This window comes from Budorcas taxicolor, chromosome 10 (assembly GCF_023091745.1).
Source record: "Budorcas taxicolor isolate Tak-1 chromosome 10, Takin1.1, whole genome shotgun sequence".
Classification (NCBI taxonomy): Eukaryota; Metazoa; Chordata; class Mammalia; order Artiodactyla; family Bovidae; genus Budorcas; species Budorcas taxicolor.
Window position 1 is genome coordinate 2,630,881 of NC_068919.1, and position 20,309 is coordinate 2,651,189.

Sequence of the window (20,309 nt, forward strand, 5' to 3'; positions counted from 1 at the left end):
AGAAAGCTGAGTGCCGAAGAATTGATGCTTTTGAACTGTGGTGTTGGAGAAAACTCTTGAGAGTCCCTTGTAATGCAAGGAGATCCAACCAGTCCATCCTAAAGGAGATCAGTCCTGAGTATTCAATGGAAGTACTCATGTTAAGGCTGAAACTCCAACACTTTGGCCACCTCATGTGAAGAGCTGAGTCATTTGAAAAGACCCTGATGCTGGGAAAGATTGAGGGCAGGAGGAGAAGGGGACAACAAATGGTTAGATGGTTGGATGACATCACTGACTCAGTGGAGATGAGTTTGAGTAAACCCTGGGAATTGGTGATGGACAGGGAATCCTGGCGTGCTGTGGTCCATGGGGTTGCAAAGAGTCAGACATGACTGAGCAACTGAACTGAACTGAACCAGTACACTGTTATGTTAGTAATACTTACTAAAATACTAAGGATACTAGCATTTTAATATGGCCGTGTTTTAATTGTATAAAATATTTGTAATTGTACATTTTTTTTTTAAAAAAAGGGTTTCTCCAAAGACACTTCTGACATTTTGCACAAATGGGGTACTGCTTCGTACACTGATGGCAGGAGATAGTACATTGTCAACTGTGACACATGTTATTGTGGTAAGTTATTTAAATTTAAATAGGTAATTAAGATTTTGGAATAGGATATAAGTGAGAACCAATTCTTTTTTAAAGCAGGCTGTTCTAATCAAGTTACTTTTTATTTTCCATAATTATTAGAAATAAATATTTATATTAACTAAAGATATTTTTGCCATTAGTTTTCATGAGTGAAAATAGATAGCTTTGTAAAAAGTGCCTCTTATATATAAAAATGATACATGTATTTCGAGAGTCTCCAGAATAATGAAAGTTTTCTTTTTTCTCTGTGCTTAGTCATCTATTTTTGCTTCCATATCTTAGGAGAATACTTAAAGTCAGCTAACTTCCTGGTATGCTGCTAAATAACTAGCTGCTGATGAAATAAGTAGATGAATTAGTACCTTATTAAAGAATTCTAAGCTTTTATCCAGTTTGTGTCAGAAAACTTAGATTAAGTTTTATAAGCTTTGGTAAGCAGCTGTTGGAAAGTTATTAGTTCTCTGCATTCAAACCACAATATGCACCTGGTCCTGATGCTAACAGAAGCATATTTAAATAGATTTTATATTTATTAAAAGTATATTAAATTAGACTGTGCTAATTCAGAATTTGTTTTAGTTTCTGCAGTTTTACATTCTGTGGGAAAAAGGGCAATACGTTACCCACAGAGGATTGTTAATATCTGAGTATTTCTAAATTGTCCGTAAAACAAAATTTTCACTAATTGACTGTTTCCACATTTAACTTGATTTAGTGTGAAACTCAGCAGCGCCACAGTTTTAAAGATTTCACTTATTTTATGTTTTAACTGTTCCATGGTTTGTTTTTGTTTACTGCAGGATGAAGTTCATGAAAGGGATCGATTTAGTGATTTTTTACTTACGAAGTTAAGAGATTTACTGCAGAAGCACCCAACTTTGAAACTAATTCTTTCTAGTGCTGCCTTAGATGTAAATCTTTTTATAAGATATTTTGGGAGCTGTCCAGTGATATATAGTAAGTAAAATTATCAGATTTCTTCAGGATTTTACAAAAGAATTCTCTTTTGGCTTGATTTTATTTATTGAAATAGAAATATTAAGGAATATTCTGATGTATAGGGCATCCTTTTCTGTTTTCTCTGAGATGTGCTTAATTGGTCATCTCCGTATATTTTCATCCTCTCCTTTTTCACTCTTTGGTATTGTGTAGTGAGCCATTTTTCTAGTCTTAAAAGGAGATACGTTTTAATTTTGTATTCCTCTTTAAATTCTGTCTTACAGCTTCACCTTTATTGCTAGACTCTTTAACAGAGTAATTGTATTCCCATGTTTACTTCCAATGTACTTCTGAATATGTTGCCCCTGAACTTTTGTCTTTACCCTTTAATCATACCTGATTTTTCCACCAGTCTTTAAAAAAAATTATTAATTTTCTTCTCAAAAATTGAAAAAGTTGTGTTTACTTCGGTGTGTTTACCTCAGTTCAAACATGTAGGATATAGTTCATTATATTGAACAGCTGCTTTTATATTTCCTAATATGAATGTACCATGATTTATTTAACCATTTCTTAATTTATAGACATTCACATTGGTCCTGAATCCTTCCTTTTGCCAACTATAAACCATGTTGTTATGAGCATCCTCATACACATATTCTTTTATATGTATATATATGTGCTTTTATTTCTGAGAATAGATTCTTAAAAGTGAAATTGTTGAGTAAAAAAGTATGTCTGTTTTTAATTTTAGCAGTAATATGGTTTTACCATTTTACTTTTCCAAAAGGCTGAAATGATTTACATTTCTGAAGTTTATGGGGCTGTTCATTTATGCATTCTTAACAGTGATGTTTTGAAACTGATTTAATTGCCAAGCCTGTTATTCAAATTTTATATAAAAATATTACTTAAAATTGCTATAGTATTTCTCGTAATCATTCCCCCTCTTTTGGTGGAATGCTCATCTGTTTGCCAGCACTGCTTCCTAAGTCTCATTCTCTGTTATAGCCTGTACTTTCTTGGTCTCCTCTGTGGGCTTCTTTTGCATGGTGCTTAAATATTGGTATTTTTGAGGATTATTCCCATGATCCATTCTTTTTTTCTCTTCCTCTCTTCTTTTCCCTCCCCTTTCCCTCCTTTCCCTTCCTTTTTTGACTTCTTTGCTTTTTCTCTTTCCGCTCTATGCTGCTCTCTACTTGATACTGGGAATGCATAGTTTGTTTCCCTGGAAGATCTCATTCTTGCCCTTGACTTCTACTTCCTCTTATATAGATGACTCCTGAATCTTTATTTCCCAATTCAACCTGTTCTCCAGAGCTTTGGACTTAGGAAGTTTATAAGCAATTCACATCTAATATGCCCTAACTGAATACTAATCCTTTCTAAAAAATATACAAGCAACTCCTTCAGCTCAATTCCAGAAAAATAAATTACCCAATCAAAAAATGGGCCAAGGAACTAAACAGACAGTTCTCCAAAGAAGATTACAGATGGCTAACAAACACATGAAAAGATGCTCAACATCACTCATGATCAGAGAAATGTAAATCAAAACCACAATGAGGTACCATCCATCTCACGCCAGTCAGAATGGCTGCTATCCAAAAATCAACGAACAGTAAATGCTGGAGAAAGTGTGGAGAAAAGGGAACCCTCTTACACTGTTGGTGGGAATGCAAACTAGTACAGCCACAATGGAGAACAGTGTGGAGATTCCTTAAAAAACTGGAAATAGAACTGCCATATGACACAGCAATCCCACTGCTGGGCATACACATCGAGGAAACCAGAGTTGAAAGAGACACATGCACCCCAGTGTTCATCGCAGCACTCTTTACAATAGCCAGGACATGGGAGCAACCTAGATGTCCATCAGCAGATGAATGGATAAGAAAGCTGTGGTGCATATACACAATGGAGTATTACTCAGCCATTAAAAAGAATACATTTGAGTCAGTTCTAATGAGGTGGATGAAACTGGAGCCTATTATACAGAGTGAAGTAAGCCAGAAAGAAAAACACCAATACAGTATACTAACACATATATATGGAATTTAGAAAGATGGTAACAATAACCCTATATGCGAGACAGCAAAAGAGACACAGATGTATAGAACAGTCTTTTGGACTTTGTGGGAGAAGGCAAGGGTGGGATGATCTGAGAGAATAGCATTGAAACATGTATATTATCATATATGAACAGATGCCAGTCCAGGTTTGATGCATGAGACAGGGTGCTCAGGGCTGGTGCACTGGGATGACCCTGAGGGTTGGGATGGGGAGGGAGGTGGGAAGGGGGTTCAGGATGGGGAACACATGTACACCCATAGCTGATTCATGTCAATGAATGGCAAAAACCACTACAATATTGTAAAGTAATTAACCTCCAACTAAAATAAATAAATTTAAAAAAATTAAAAGAATATATTAAAAAAATAGATAAAAAATCTGCTTCTTTTGTGTTGCCTGTTTTAGTTAATCATACCATTGACCAAATGACCTAGGTCACAACCTGTAGGACTTTTTGTTCATAAGACCAACCTAGACAGCATATTAAAAAGCAGAGACATTACTTTGCCAACAAAAGTCCGTCTAGTCAAGGCTATGGTTTTTCCAGTAGTCGTGTGGATGTGAGAGTTGGACCATGAAGAACGCTGGGCACTGAAGAATTGATGCTTTTAAACTGTGGAGTTGGAGAAGACTCTTGAGAGTCCCTTGGACTGCAAGGAGATTCAACCAGTCCATCGTAAAGGAAATCAGTCCTGAATGTTCATTGGAAGGACTGATGCTGAAGCTGCAACTCCAATACTTTTGCCACCTGATGTGAAGAACTGACTCTTTGGAAAAGACCCTATTCCTGGGAAAGACTAGAGGCAGAAGGAGAAGGGGATGACAGAGGATGAGACGGTTGGATGGCATCACTGATTCGATATACATGAATTTGAGCAGTCTCCGGGAGTTGGTGATGGACAGGGAAGTCTGGCGTGCTGCAGTCCCTGGCATCACAAAGAGTCGCACACGACTGAGCAACTGAACTGAAGGCACATAAAATTTATGCATCTGCTAATGGAAGCTCATTTTGGCAACTAACATTTGACATATATAAAACCAAACCCCGACTCCCATAAGCCAACTTGTTTTTCTTTAGCTTTCCTGTCAACCTCAGAGAATGACATCTTCCTGTATCTGTTTTTTTAAGCTAGACTTTTAAGAGCTGTGGTTGACACTTCCTTATCATTCCTCTATATTTAATCTAATGCTGAGTTCTGTGGATTTTACTTCCTGTCTATCTAGAGTTTGTCTGTCTCCTCCCATTTTTACTGTCACCAGTCTTATTCAGGTTATTGTCCTCTTCATCCTGAACAATTGTAATTGCCCCTACCTGGTCTGTTCCATCTACTGTGCTCTCTTAAATCCATTCCCCAGGTTTCAGCCAGAGTGTTGTTTTCTGAAGTGTAATTTTGATGATTTAAATACTCTCAGGAGCTTAAAACTTTGAACGACCTTTATCTCAGAACAAAGACCTAAACCCTTAATAAGACCTGTTTTTTTGGCCTCATCTTGAACTATAACCACTCCTCGCATCATGTTCCAAATAGCTTGGCTTTTTAGATCCTTGAGAACATCATACTCTTTCACACGATAGGGCCTTTGTGCATAGTTTTGTGTTTTTTTTTTTTCCTTCTTCATATTGCACTCTTTCCTCTCTGTGTAGCTTAATTATTTTGTTTACCTCCTTCTCTTGGTTCTCATTTTTCACAGTGAAGATGTTTTTCTCGTCTCATTCAAGTTCTCCTATTATGTACTGTCATGGTATCTTGTACTTCTCTCTCACAGGACTTTTCACAAGTTTATTTTTACATTGTTGTTCTGAATTACTGGATTAAGGTCTGACTCTCCTGCTAGACTGCAGTCTTTAAGCTTCAGGAGAACAGGAGGAACTCTGTTTCTACTTGCCGTTTATATTCCTAGTACCTAGTATAATGCCAAACACACAAGTGAATAGCAAACATTGGAAAAAACATGCAAATAACAGTTGTCTATCAAAGTTATATTTAAAGGGCAATATGAGGATTACCTGATCTATGGAATTGCCTTTGGATTAATACTCAGATTTATTAATTTGAGAATCTCATGTTTTTATGCAAATTACCTCTAAAATGCAAGTTGACTGTTTAAAATACTCTTATTATTTAGTACAAGGAAGACCATTTGAAGTAAAAGAAATGTTTTTGGAAGACATTTTAAAAACTACTGGATATACAAACAAAGAAATGTTAAAATACAAAAAGGAAAAACAACGAGGTAAGCTCTTTATCAAACAAATAAAAAAGAAAATTACTATTGATACTGACTTTTTAGAGTACTCCAGTCTTATACTGTACATATACAAAGATACTTGAAAGTATTTCTCTCTGTGTATAGTTGTAAAATATTATATTAGACTACTGTCCCAAATGGACCTTTTATATTGTGGTTTATGCCCAAAAGTTATAATCTATGGAGAGGAATTGAAAAGGAATGCCAGAGCTGGATAGGCCAAGTGTCTGCATCCAGAGATTCAGCCACAGTTTTAAGGAGGGAGAAGATTATATGCTGGCTGTCCCCCAGCATATGTTACAGAGTGGGAGCAAGAGGTGGGTGAAGAAGGAAGAGAGGTGTATGTGAGTGATGAAAGGCTCATCTTTCTTATAACTGTTGAGTTCTTCAAATCTTGAAATTGTTATCAATTGCATCTGAATTTTGAATGTAGCATGATCTGCCTGTTAATACATCTCTTGTGATTTATGCTATATGTCCACTTTTGAATTAAGGTTAAGTTCCTTCTGGTTACTTTTAACTACATTATTCATGATGGAATACTTGACTTCAAGTTTTGATTCCTTTGTTTAGTTAGTATAACTTTGGACAAATAATCTTAAATTCTTTGGATTTTGCTAAAAAAAGCAATTAGCAATGCCTGTTTCACAGTGCAATGTTGAATCACTAATGTGTACATTATAAAATTTCTGGCTCTGATTATATAACTTGTATCTCAAACAACGAGCATGGTGGTAGAAGTTCAGTAAATGATTTCCTTCAAAGTGCTATGTGGATATTAGTCATTGGTTTAAACAATATTTGTTACATGGATAAAATACGGTTCATTAAATTTTGTACTTTTATAGAAGTAAACTTCTTACCAGTAGATGAACAGATGAAGTTTTTTAAAGCAGTTTCATGTCTCCTTTTGGTTCAACATAACATGTTTTATTCTTTGGAGGCAATGCCAAAGAATGTTCAAACTATTGCACAATTGCACTCATCTCACACACTAGTAAAGTAATGCTCAAAATTCTCCAAGCCAGGCTTCAGCAATACGTGAACCATGAACTTCCAGATGTTCAAGCTGGTTTTAGAAAAGGCAGAGGAACCAGAGATCAAATTGCCAACATCTGCTGGATCATGGAAAAAGCAAGAGAGTTCCAGAAAAACATCTATTTCTGCTTTATTGACTGTGCTAAAGCCTTTGACTGTGTGGATCACAATAAACTGTGGAAAATTCTGAGAGAGATGGGAATACCAGACCACCTGACCTGCCTCTGGAGAAACCTATATGCAGGTCAGGAAGTAACAGTTAGAACTGGACATGGAACAACAGACTGGTTCCAAATAGGAAAAGGAGTACATCCAGGCTGTATATTGTCACCCTGCTTATTTAACTTATATGCAGAGTACACCATGAGAAATGCTGGGCTGGAAGAAGCACAAGATTGCTGGGAGAAATCTCAATAACCTCACATGTGCAGATGACACCACCCTTATGGGAGAAAGTGAAGAGGAAGTAAAAAGCTTCTTGATGAAAGTGAAAGAGGAGAGTGAAAAAGTTGGCTTAAAGCTCAACATTCAGAAAATGAAGATCATGGCATCCGGTCCCATCACTTCATGGGAAATAGATGGGGAAACAGTGTCAGACTTTATCTTTTGGGCTCCAAAATCACTGCAGATGATGATTGCAGCCATGAAATTAAAAGACACTTACTCCTTGGAAGGAAAGTTATGACCAACCTAGACAGTATATTAAAAGGGAGAGACATTACTTTTCCAACAAAGGTCCGTCTCATCAATGCAATGGTTTTTCCAGTAGTCATGTATGGATGTGAGGGTTGGACTGTGAAGAAAGCTGAGTGCCGAAGAATTGATGCTTTTTAACTGTGATGTTGGAGAAGACTCTTGAGAGTCCCTTGGACTGCAAGGAGATCCAACCAGTTCATCCTAAAGGAGACCTTCATTGGAAGGACTGATGCTAAAGCTGAAACTCCAATACTTTGGCCGCCTCATGCAAAGAGTTGACTCATTGGAAAAGACCCTGATGCTGGGAGGGATGGGGGCAGGAGGAGAAGGGGACGACAGAGGATGAGATGGCTGGATGGCATCACCGACTCGATGGACATAAGTTTAGGTAAACTCTGGGAATTGGTGACGGACAGGGAGGCCTGGTGTGCTGCGATTCATGGGGTTGCAAAGAGTCAGACATGCCTGAGCAACTGAACTGAACTGAACTGAACTGAACATGTTTTATTGAATGTTTCTAATTAATTAATTTTTAAAAAAGTAACTTTAAAATGAGGCCAACTTTTAGATGTTTTCAAATTCACTTAATTCTTTTAAAGAAATGTATTTCATAAAACAAAGAATGTATCAACTTATTTTCTTTGGTAATTAATTTAGAGGAAAAACAGCAAACCACACTTACAGAATGGTACTCAGCTCAAGAGAATACTTTCAAGCCTGAATCTCAGAGACAGAGAGCTATCCCAAATGTGACTGAAGAGTATGATTTATTGGATGATGGTGGTGACGCTGTCTTCAGTCAGCTGGTAAGACCTCAGTGGTTTTACACTGATAGTTTGAGTGAAAATTGTGTACTTTAAACAATATTTTATGAGATTATAAGTTTTATTGCATTATTAAAGCATAATTCCCTTACTTTATCTTAGACTGCAACACATTTTTCAGAATAACTTTCTATAAACTTTTTTTCAAGTAATGTGACATCTTTTATTGTTTCATTCTGAGTGAATATTATTTCAATATTTTCTATAAATTGTTTCAAGAAAATATAGTTATTATGTATATACATTATCATTGCTTGATATTTTGTCATGTCAAAAATTTAAGGACCTATGATCTAAACAATATAAGATTAGCTAAGTTAGGAAAAAACTGAGAAAGGACTGTTGGTATTAAGGCAAGTATAATCAAGACCAGGGTTTCCACCAGAAAGCTATGTGACTGTAAAGTCAGTTACCCATTATAGAACTCAGTTTCTTCTTTTCTCCCTTTTATTTTGCCACAGAATCTTTCACAAAATCTTTTTTGTAGACATTCTGCCTGCTCATCCCTCACTCTCCAGCTCTAGCCCCTAGGTGGGGCTTCTGCTACTTTGGGTTCCATGGAGTCTATTTGAAAACAAACTAATGAATTTCCTAGGTTCCTTCTTGTCTTTGATTGTGGTTTAGAATTCTAAAGGACTTCCCTGGTGGCTCAGATGGTAAAGAACCTGCAGGCAGTGCGGGAGACCTGGGTTCGATCCCTGGGTTGGGAAGATGCCCTGGAGAAGGGCATGACAACTCACTCTAGTATTCTTGCCTGGAGAATTCCCATGGACAGAGGAGCCTCACAGGTTACAAGAGTCGGACACAACTGAGCGACTTTCACTCAGAGTTCTTAAAAAGGCATTGGTGATTAGAGCAATGGCTGGGACTGTGTACTTTTTAGAAAAGGAATTAAACTGTATTGAGCATGAGAATGCAGATATGCTTGGCAGTTTTCTCTCATTGTTTAAAGTTCTGATGCATACTAATGAACTCTTCTTGTAAAGAATGTATACTTTTAAAGAATGCTTGCTGCTGCTACTGCAAAGTCACTTCAGTCGTGTCCGACTGTGCCACCCCATAGACGGCAGCTCACCAGGCTCCCCCGTCCCTGGGATTCTCCAGGCAAGAACACTGGAGTGGGTTGCCATTTCCTTCTCCAATGCATGGAAGTGAAAAGTAAAAGTGAAGTCGCTCAGTCGTGTCTGACCCTCAGCGACCTCATGGACTGCAGCCTACCAGGCTCCTCCGCCCATGGGATTTTCCAGGCAAGAGTACTGGAGTGGGGTGCCATTGCCTTAAAATTGTTATTTAATGTTGGGAATATCCATTTGGTTCAGTGAATGGCATTTTGATTCTGTAAATTAGTGATTCTTAAGCCTGGCTACATATTAGCATCTCCTGACCAACCTAGATAGCATATTCAAAAGCAGAGACATTACTTTGCCGACTAAGGTCTGTCTAGTCAAGGCTATGGTTTTTCCAGTAGTCATGTATAGATGTGAGAGTTGGACTATGAAGAAAGCTGAGCGCCGAAGAATTGATGCTTTTGAACTGTGGTGTTGGAGAAGACTCTTGAGAGTCCCTTGGACTGCAAGGAGATCCAACCAGTCCATTCTGAAGGAGATCAACCCTGGGATTTCTTTGGAAGGAATGATGCTAAAGCTGAAACTCCAATACTTTGGCCACCTCATGAGAAGAGTTGACTCATTGGAAAAGACTTTGATGCTGGGAGGGATTGGGGGCAGGAGGAGAAGGGGGCGACAGAGGATGAGATGGCTGGATGGCATCACCGACTCGATGAACGCGAGTCTGAGTGAACTCCGGGAGTTGGTGATGGACAGGGAGGCTTGGCGTGCTGAGATTCATGGGGTCGCAAAGAGTCAGACACGACTGAGCGACTGAACTGAACTGAACTGAGGAACATTTAAAATCCTGTGGAATCTGGCCTCCATCAGAGATTCTGATGTATTTGCTCTGGGGTGGGTCTTGGCTTCATTGTTGACAAGCTCCAGGTGACGTTTCCTTTGTGGGACAGTTGGGAGAAAAGACCACTAATCTGCAGGTATATTTAGCAACATTGTGTCAGAAGCACAGTTAATATTGTGACTAGATCATACTGCCTTGTTGACAAGCTTATTCTCAGGTAAAAGATGAATGTGAAAACAAGATACAGTATTGGAAATGATAATGTTTATGATGAAATGACAAACTTTTATGTCAAATCCTTTGATATTACACTGTATGACTAATAGTTCTTATGGTCATTATGGCCATCTTGTGTTCTTTGCCAGCAAAGGTTAAGTAATTTATAATCTTTGTTTCTTTTTGAAGACAGAAAAAGATGTGAATTGCCTTGAACCATGGTTAATAAAAGAAATGGATGCTTGTCTTTCTGACATATGGCTGCATAAAGATGTTGATGCCTTTGCTCAGGTCTTTCACCTTATTTTAACTGAAAATGTTAGTGGTAAGTGTAAATTATTTCAGTTTTTTAAATTACTCTTGCAGCTATTTATTATGATAGAGATATAGTTTAATTAATAAAATTCAAGATTCACTTTTTGTTCACCACCAATAATTTGTTCTTTTGGAGTACTTATTTCAGATGTACAAGTGAGGATTTTTCTTAGTAGCATAGTAGAATAGATATTGTGCAATAGAATAGTATTATATTAAATCAAGGATTCTTAACGTAATGTCGCCAGAACAGTTTTATGGGGTCTGTGAATATATGATAATTATATGCAAAAGTGTTTTTATGTGTATAAGATTTGTGATAATTTCAAAACAGGGAAAAATGTTAATATCTTTTGCTCTCATTCATTCAATAAATGAAAAATTTTAGTATACCTTTAGTTATTTAGGCTCAAGTTCTGAATCACATGTACCTGCATTATATCATGTTACATATTTTCATTAATGATTTACTCTGATTTCATTCATTGATTATAATGGATATTAATAATCAGAGGTGAGTTTTAGAACCCTAAAGGCTTTTAGGCAAAAGGTAGAATGATGGTAATGGAAGATCAGTACTGAAAGGGACTTAGTTGTCAAATTGAACTTCTCAGCATTATTATAATTGACCACTCCCTTCTTGAAACGTGTTCTTCAGTTTACTTCTGATATTCCATACTTGATTTATTTTTTTCTCATCTCTCTGACTGGTAGGTCTTGGTTCCCTTGGCAGGATTTTTGTCTTTTTCTTGACCTTCGAATATGGAATGTCCTAGCCCTCAGTCCTTAAATTACTTCTCTTTACGCTTACTCCTGAGTTGAATCTCATCTAGTCGTAGCTTTAAATATTTATTTAAAATGACTCCTAACTTTATGTCATCTCCAATCCTGACCGCTCCTCTCACTTCAATATACCTCACTACTTGACACCTCCAGTTGGAAGTCTGTTAGAGGAATAAAAATAGATTTACGCCAAACAACTTGATTTTCTATCTCCTAACCTCTCTCTCAACGTGCTATTTTGTGAATGTTCCTCTAGTGATCATTGTCAGTTTTAGACCCCATTAAAAATGCAAGTGCTTGGCCATCCCAGGCACACTGAATCTAACCTTAGGGTACTACCACTCACCTAGTTGCTAAGGTAACAAAATATAAAATCATCTTTGACTTTGCTCTCATACCTCACGTGTAATCCATTATCAAATCTTGTTAGTTTTACTTTATAAATAAATCCTGAATCTCACCATATTTTACTGCCTATACTGCTGCCATCCTAGCCCAAGTCAACATTTTTTTCCTGGACTGTTACACTGACCTATTAACAGCTTCTGTTCTTATGTTACTTATAGTCTGTTCTCCAGAGAACAGTTGGATTGATCCTTTCGAAAAGGAAATTGGATCATGCTACTTCTCTTCTCTCAACTTTCCGATGGCTTTCAGTTATACTTTGAATAAAAATCAAAGTCTTTTCCCCTGATTTAGTCTCTGATATTCTTTTTAAATCTCATTTTCTACTGTTTGCCTTGTTCACTGTAATTTAGCCACTCTTATCTTCTTGCTCTTCATATATGCTGTCTCATTCCCATCTTTGGGCCTTTGCTTTTGTTGTTTTTTTTATGCTTGAAATGATCTAATATGCCTACTTCATTTAGGTTTCTATCCATAAGTTAGGAAATTTGTATTTTGAGACACATTGCTTTAAAACATTTATGAAACATTTTAAAGTATTTTTGTATTATCTTTGACCCTCTTTTTAGATATTTCTTTTGTGACTACTAGACTATTACTTTGATAATGGTCATTTCTCCTTTATAGTTTTATTGGACATTTGCCAGAGTCCAGTATTCTAATGTCTTAAGCCATGTGTAGTGAACTAAAATGTTAGCATATCTCTATGAACAGTAATTTACTTTCCATATTTTTATTTCTCTTCTAAAATCTCAATGCTTAATTTTAAGGCACCAGAAGTTGAAAATACTTCATGTGATCCAGGAAACCTTTGGCTTCATAGATTTCTTTTTAACTGTATCAATTTTCCTGTGTGATCTTGTGTAGCCAGGTAGTAATTAGCTGGTTTAGTAGGACTAGGCTTTCTGTGGAATGCTGGATGCTAGTCATCTATTGCTGCATAAGAAATGATTCCCAAACTTAGCAACCTAAGACATTTATTATTTTACATAGTTATTGAGAGTCAAGAATCTGGGAGCAGCTTAACTGATTAGTTCTGGTTCCTAGTCACTCATAGACTGGTAATTAAGCTGTTGGCAGGGGTGCAGTGATCTGAAAGTTTACTAAGACTGAGGATCTGCTTCTGAGATGGCTCACTGTCATGGCTGTTGGCTAGAGAACTCAGTTTGTCACTGCTGTTGGCAGAAGGCCTCTGTTCTTTGCCATCTGGACCATCCATAGGATTGCCTTGTTCTTCTCAGAATGTGACAGCTGGCTTTTCCCAGCGTGCTTGATTCAAAAGGGAAAAAGGAAAAGCAAGCAAGAAATTGTAGGTACCTTTCATGTCCTAGTCTCCAAAGTTGCACACCATTTTTTCCACTTTATTCTATTTGCTAGAATGAGTTGCTTAGTCCAGCTCACACTCAAGGAGAGGGGAATTAGGCTCCACCCTTTGAAGGAAAGAGTATTAGTGAATTTTTGGTCATTTTCTAACTCCCATGCTTATCTGTACCCCTAATTGAATATTCCAAAATTCTCATATAGTGAACACAAATCATAATCTTTGCAGATCTTTTTAATAATGCATGTGCTTTCTCACCTGAGACTACTGAATCTGAATCTAGAAGTAAGGCATAGCTATCTGTGCTATCAGAAATAAAAAGCCTGAGGTAATTCTCTTATAAGTCCCCCTGTCTATCTTAAGAACCATTGGTTTATATTAATATTTGATACCATGTTTTAGAGGGTTGTTAACCTGTTTTACTATAGTTTTTCTCAGTAGTGATTTCTTTCTGAAATTACCAACTTTGTACTTTGTGAACATTAGTTCTAAGTAATTATAATGCATTGCATTGCTTGAAATATATTTTAAGATGGAATTTAAATTCAATACAAGTTTATTTTTTTTCTCATGGATGGTTTTTATGGGAAGTAAACTTTCTGCCAGTGTTACTCTCTTTAAGCATCTTATAATAAGACCCTGGATTGATGGGGGAATAAAAGCAAAATAAAAGGATGTCAAAAAATCATTTAAAATTTTTCATTTGCCCTTTTAACTTTCACTACCAGATTCTGATGATGATTAACTTTTTAATTATATCTTACCATTTGATTAAGGCAGAATCTAGATTTAAGAAGGTTACTTAAGAGTTCAACAAAGTTAGTAGCTTTCCTTTCTGCTTTGATTAACACTATCTTTCCTTCTCCTGCCTTTCAACTTGTGGTACTTATTTTATCCTGCTTATACTAATGACATATCAGTATCAGATCTTAGATGATCTGAGTTAAGGGTTATACAGTGCTGTTATATATTTAGGTAAATGACCATGTCCTAGGTTAATTCCCCTAACATTCAAAGAAATTAAAATGTATTTAAATAATTTGAAAATTTAACATTTACATGTCTTTTCTTTCTTTTAGTTGATTATAGACATAGTGAAACCAGTGCAACAGCTCTGATGGTTGCTGCAGGACGAGGTTTCTCAAGTCAAGTAGAACAGTTAATTAGTATGGGAGCCAATATTCATAGTAAAGCATCAAATGGCTGGTAATTTTTAATTGCATCTGTTCTTTGTATACCTTTGTATAGCTACATATATCTTTTTTGATTTCTTACATTTGCCTTTATATTAAAAGCTATTGTGAGGGGACTTCCCTGCTGGTCTGGTGGTTAAGACTCTGAGCTTCCACTGCAGGGGACATGGGTTTAATACCTGGTTGGCAACTAAGATCCCACAGACCATGCAACACAGCCAGTAAATAAATAAAGTTGCTTACAAAAAGGAAAAACTTAAAAAAAAAAGAAAGCTGTTGTGTAAAATTGTTCATACATATCTACTTTAATTGATGAATGAATAACTTTGAGTAATTAGTTTCCTAATTTTGAGAACATGATTTGTCTTTTTAAATTTGATACCTTTGAATTTTGTCAGGATGGCTTTAGATTGGGCTAAACACTTTGGCCAGACTGAAATTGTGGATCTTCTAGAATCTTACAGGTAAAACATTTTGCTATTTTTAATTCTAACTCCTTTTGAAAAAGATTAGCCATATAAATCATAGAATGTGACCTATAAAAAAGCTATTTATAGTCTCTTTTCCAGCTATATATATATTTGTAGTTCTAAGAACTTTTTCTAATAATAGTTTTCAGTTACTTTGTAGGTTGCTAATAAGATTTCCAAGGCAAACCATTCAGTATCACAGTAATCCAAGTCTATGCCTCAACCAGTAATGCTGAAGAAACTGAAGTTGCATGGTTCTACAAAGACCTACAAGACCTTCTAGAACTAACACCCCAAAAAGATGTCCTTTTCATTATAGGGGACTGGAATGCAAAAGTAGGAAGTGAAGAGATATCTGGAGTAATAGCCATATTTGGCCTTAGAGTACAAAATGAAACAAGGCAAGGGCTAACAGAATTTTGCCAAGAGAATGCACTGGTAATAGCAAATACCCTTGTCCAGCAACACAAGAGATGCTTCTACACATGGACATCACCAGATGGTCAATACCAAAATCAGACTGATTATATTCTTTGCAGCAAAAGATAGAGAAGCTATATATAGTCAGCAAAAACAAGACTGGGAGCTTTCAGTGGCTCAGATCACGAATTCCTTAGCACCAAATTCAGACTTAAGAAAGTAGGGAAAACCACTAGACCATTCAGGTATGACTTAAATCAAATCCCTTATACAGTGGAAGTGGCAAATAGATTCAGGGGATTAGATGATAGGGTACCTGAAGAACTATAGACAGAGGTTTGTGGCATTGTACAGGAGGCAGTAATCGAGACCATCCCCAAGGAAAAGACATGCAAAAAGGCAAAATGGTTGTCTGAGGAGGCCTTCCAAATAGCTGAGAAAAGAAGAGAAGCTAAAGCAAAGGAGAAAAGGAAAGATATAAGCATCTGAATGCAGAGTTCCAAAGAATAGCAAGGAGAGATAAGAAAGCCTTCCTCTACGATCAATGCAAACAAATAGAGGAAAACAATAGAATGAGAAAGACTAGAAATCTCTTAAAATAAATTAGAGATACCAAGAGAACATTTCATGCAAAGATGGGCTCAATAAAGGACAGAAATGGTATGGACCTAACAGAAGCTGAAGATACTAAGAAGAAGTGGCAAGAATACACATAAGAACTATACAAGAAAGATTTTCATGACCCAGATAACCACGATGGTGTGATCACTCACCTAGAGCCAGATATCCTGAAATGTAAAGTCAAGTGGGCCTTAGGAAACATCCCTATGAACAAAGTTAGGGGAGGTGATTGCACTGTTGTTGCACTCAGTATGCCAGCACATTTGGAGAACTCAGCAGCTGCCACAGGTTGAAAAGGTCAGTTTTCATTCCAATCCCTAAGAAAGGCAATGCCAAAGAATGCTCAAACTACCACACAGTTGTGCTCATCTCACATGCTAGTAAAGTAATGCTCAAAATTCTCTAAGCCAGGCTGCAACAGTATGTGAATCATGAACTTCCAGATGTTCAAGTGCGTTTTAGAAGATGCAGAGGAACCAGAGACAAATTGCCAACATCCGTTGGATCATCAGAAAAGCAGGAGGGTTCCAGAAAAACATCTATTTCTGCTTTATTGACTGTGCCAAAGCCTTTGACTATGTGTATCACCGCAACCTGTGGAAAATTCTTAAAGAGATGAGAATGCCAGAACATGAAGTTAAAATATATTAAAATGTCTATTATTCAGGAACACAAAATATTTATTTGACTTGGGTTTTTGTATTATATTACATCTATAGATTAAGTCTTGAATATTTGTTGGGAATACCAGACCACCTGACCTGCCTCTTGAGAAACCTGTATGCAGGTCAGGAAGCAATGGTTAGAACTAGACATGGAACAACAGACTGGTTCCAAATAGGAAAAGGAGTACATCCAGGCTGTATATTGTCACCCTGCTTATTTAACTTGTATGCATAGTACATAATGAGAAATGCTGGGTTGGAGGAAGCACAAGCTTCAAGATTGCCGGGAGAAATATCAATAAACTCAGATAGGCAGATGATACTACACTTATGGCAGAAAGTGAAGAGGAACTAAAGAGCCTCTTGATGAAAGTGAAAGAGGAGAGTTGAAAAGTTGGCTTAAAGCTCAACGTTCAGAAAACGAAGATCATGCCATCCAGTCCCATCAGTTCATGGCAAATAGATGGGGAAACAGTGGAAACAGCGTCAGACTTTATTTTGGGGGGCTCCAAAATCACTGCAGATGGTGATTGCAGCCATGAAATTAAAAGACACTTACTCCTTGGAAGGAAAGTTATGACCAACCTAGACAGCATATTAAAAAGCAGAGACATTACCTTTCCAAGAAAGGTCCATCTAGTCAAGGCTATGGTTTTTCCAGTAGTCATGTATGGATGTGAGAGTTGAACTATAAAGAAAGCTGAGCACCGAAGAATTGATGCTTTTGAACTGTGGTGTTGGAGAAGACTCTTCAGAGTCCCTTGGACTGCAAGGAGATCCAACTAGTCCATCCTAAAGGAGACCAGTTCTAGGTGTTCATTGGTAGGACTGATGTTAAAGCTGAAACTCCAATACTTTGGCTACCTGATGTGAAGAGCTGACTCATTTGAAAAGACCCTGGTGCTGGGAAAGATGGAGGGCAGGAGGAGAAGGGGATGCCAGAGGATGAGATGGTTGGATGGCATCACCGACTCAATGGACATGGGTTTGGGTGGACTCCGGGAGTTGGTTATGGACAGGGAGGCCTGGTTTGCTGAGGTTCATGGAGTCACTTGGAGTCGGACATGACTGAGCACCTGAACTGAACATCTATAGATTTAATCTTGAATATTTATTAGATGAAGTAAACATTTGATGGATCAAATTATTTTTGTCATTTTAATATCATTAAATGATAATGTAGTGTGTCAAAATTCTCTGCAGATCCAAATGCTAATTCTGGTGTGGTGAGTTTTGTCATTTCATTAATTGCACCCAGAACTTGCATTCCTTTTAGTGCTAACGCTTTGAAAGTTCCATTCTTACGGTGTTAGGTATAGCTTACTGGATACTACAGATTACCATGTAAAGCAGTTATCTGGATAATATTGTAGTATCCCAGCTAAGTCAGCTTTCTTTTTGTTCAATAGATCATGATATTATCAATTATACATTTAAAATATTTAAATTAAATTCATTATGTTTCCTGGATTGAGAAAGTTTATAGCTTTAAACAGCACAAAAGTAAAACAATAAACTTGAAATGGTTTAAATTGAACTTTAAAATTTTAAATACTACTGTTATAAAGTTGAAAAAGGTTCATGTTTTTCCTATTGAAAGCAGTCTTATTTTTCTCCTAAGCTCTTTAAGAGACGTTGAGCTGAACTGAACTTTCTAGAAATCATATTGATAATTTCTAGTGATGGCAGTAGTCTATATTTTTACATACAGCATGAAGAAACAAGTGGGTTATTCCAGTAATTTCTGCTGATGCTGGCTTTTGGGACATAGCACAATCAACCTACTTTCAGTTTGAAGTGAAGTGAAAGTTGCTCAGTCATGTCTGACTCTTTGCAACCCCATGGACTATACAGTCCATGGAATTCTCCAGGCCAGAATACTGAAGTGGGTAGCCTATCCCTTCTCCAGTAGATCTCCCCTACCCAGGAATTGAACCAGGGTCTCCTGCAATTCAGGCAGATTCTTTACCAACTGAGCTATTAGGGAAGCCTACTTTTAGTATAGGAGAACCAAATTAACAGTCATGTTAAGCTGGTACCTGTACAATCCTTTTATTTTTAATGAGAACTATTTTTCAGACTATTGTTTATAATAATGAGTAGTTAGAAACAACCTATTAAAATATAAATGATGACCAAAAGTTTGTGTTTTTTAAGTTTTATTGATATTCAATTCACATATCATATAATTCACCTATTTTAGTGTGTATTCCAGTGGTTTTTAGTATGTTCAAAGAGTTATGCAGTCGTCACCACAGTCAGTTTTGATAACATTTGCATCACCCCAAAAAGAAACCTGTGCTCATTAGAAGTCTCTTCTTATTTTCCTCAACTTTCCCAGCCCTAGGCAACCACTAATCTACTTCCATTTTCTATAGATTAATATTCTGGACAACTCATATAAATGGAATTATATAATCTGTGGTCTTCTATAATTGGCTTCTTTCACTTAGCATAATGTTTTCAAAGGTCATCCATGTTGTGACATCCTTTTAATGACTGAGTAATATTCTATTTTCTGGGTAGACTACAGTTTGTTTATTCATTCATTAAATGATGAACAGTTCAGTTGTTTCCACTTTGGGGATGTCATGAATAATCACTGGTATAAATATTTGTGTACAGATTTTTATGTGGACAGATATTTTAATTTCTTCTTATACTATATTCCTAGGAGTCTAACTGCCAGGGTGCATGGTAACACTGTGTTTAACATTTTGAGAAACTGCCACATTGTTGTCCAAAGTGGTTACATCATTTTACATTTCCACTTGGTTCCAGTTTCTTCACATCCTCTCTCACACTTATTATTATTTGTCGTTTGATGATAGTCATTCTAGTGGGTATGAAGTGGTATTTCACTGTGGTTTTGAATTTCATTTTTCTGATGACTAATGATGTCATGTGCTAGTTGGCTGTTTGTATATTTGCTTTGAAGAAATGTCTTCAGGTTGAGCTTTTTAAAAAGCACCTGTTGCCAAGTTTTACTTTGAATAATATACTTGAAACCAAAATATGAATTACATTATAGCTAGAGCATTAATTGCCACTTCACCTCTTAGAGTATATTGAAAATGTGAAGGTGGACATAATGGGAATAATTGGCAAGGGTTACTCTTTTTAATGGAATTCAACTTGATCTTTTTTTTTTTTTTCCTTCTAGTGCTTCTTTGGAATTTGGAAATCTGGATGAAAGCTCTTTGGTTCAAACAAATGGGAGTGATCTCAGTGCAGAAGACAGAGAACTTCTGAAAGCTTATCACCATAGTTTTGATGATGAAAAAGTAGACTTGGATTTGATTATGCATCTTCTATACAATATCTGCCATAGTTGTGAAGCTGGTAAATGAGTATTGTCTAAAAGAACTGGAATAGAAATATATTCTTTGATTTAGAAATTAATATTTTGTGTATATAAATTTTTATATAATTCCATTGATAATAATGCACAACCTCTTTAAATGTCATAAGTATTAGAGCTTATCAGTACTTGAAAACACATATATAGTTCATTATATCTAGTTGTTTTGATT

General features: G+C 36.5%; 1 protein-coding gene across 1 annotated transcript in view; it reads left to right on the forward strand.

The window, feature by feature from the left end:
- YTHDC2 (YTH N6-methyladenosine RNA binding protein C2) overlaps positions 1-20,309 on the forward strand; it is a 69,026-nt gene that overhangs the window by 15,765 nt on the left and 32,952 nt on the right. The window contains exons 6-13 of the mRNA XM_052646837.1: positions 516-618; positions 1,440-1,596; positions 5,779-5,886; positions 8,293-8,441; positions 10,773-10,908; positions 14,487-14,613; positions 14,999-15,064; positions 19,940-20,118. Coding sequence (XP_052502797.1) covers positions 516-618; positions 1,440-1,596; positions 5,779-5,886; positions 8,293-8,441; positions 10,773-10,908; positions 14,487-14,613; positions 14,999-15,064; positions 19,940-20,118 — 1,025 coding nt within the window. The remainder of the gene's footprint in view (positions 1-515; positions 619-1,439; positions 1,597-5,778; positions 5,887-8,292; positions 8,442-10,772; positions 10,909-14,486; positions 14,614-14,998; positions 15,065-19,939; positions 20,119-20,309) is intronic.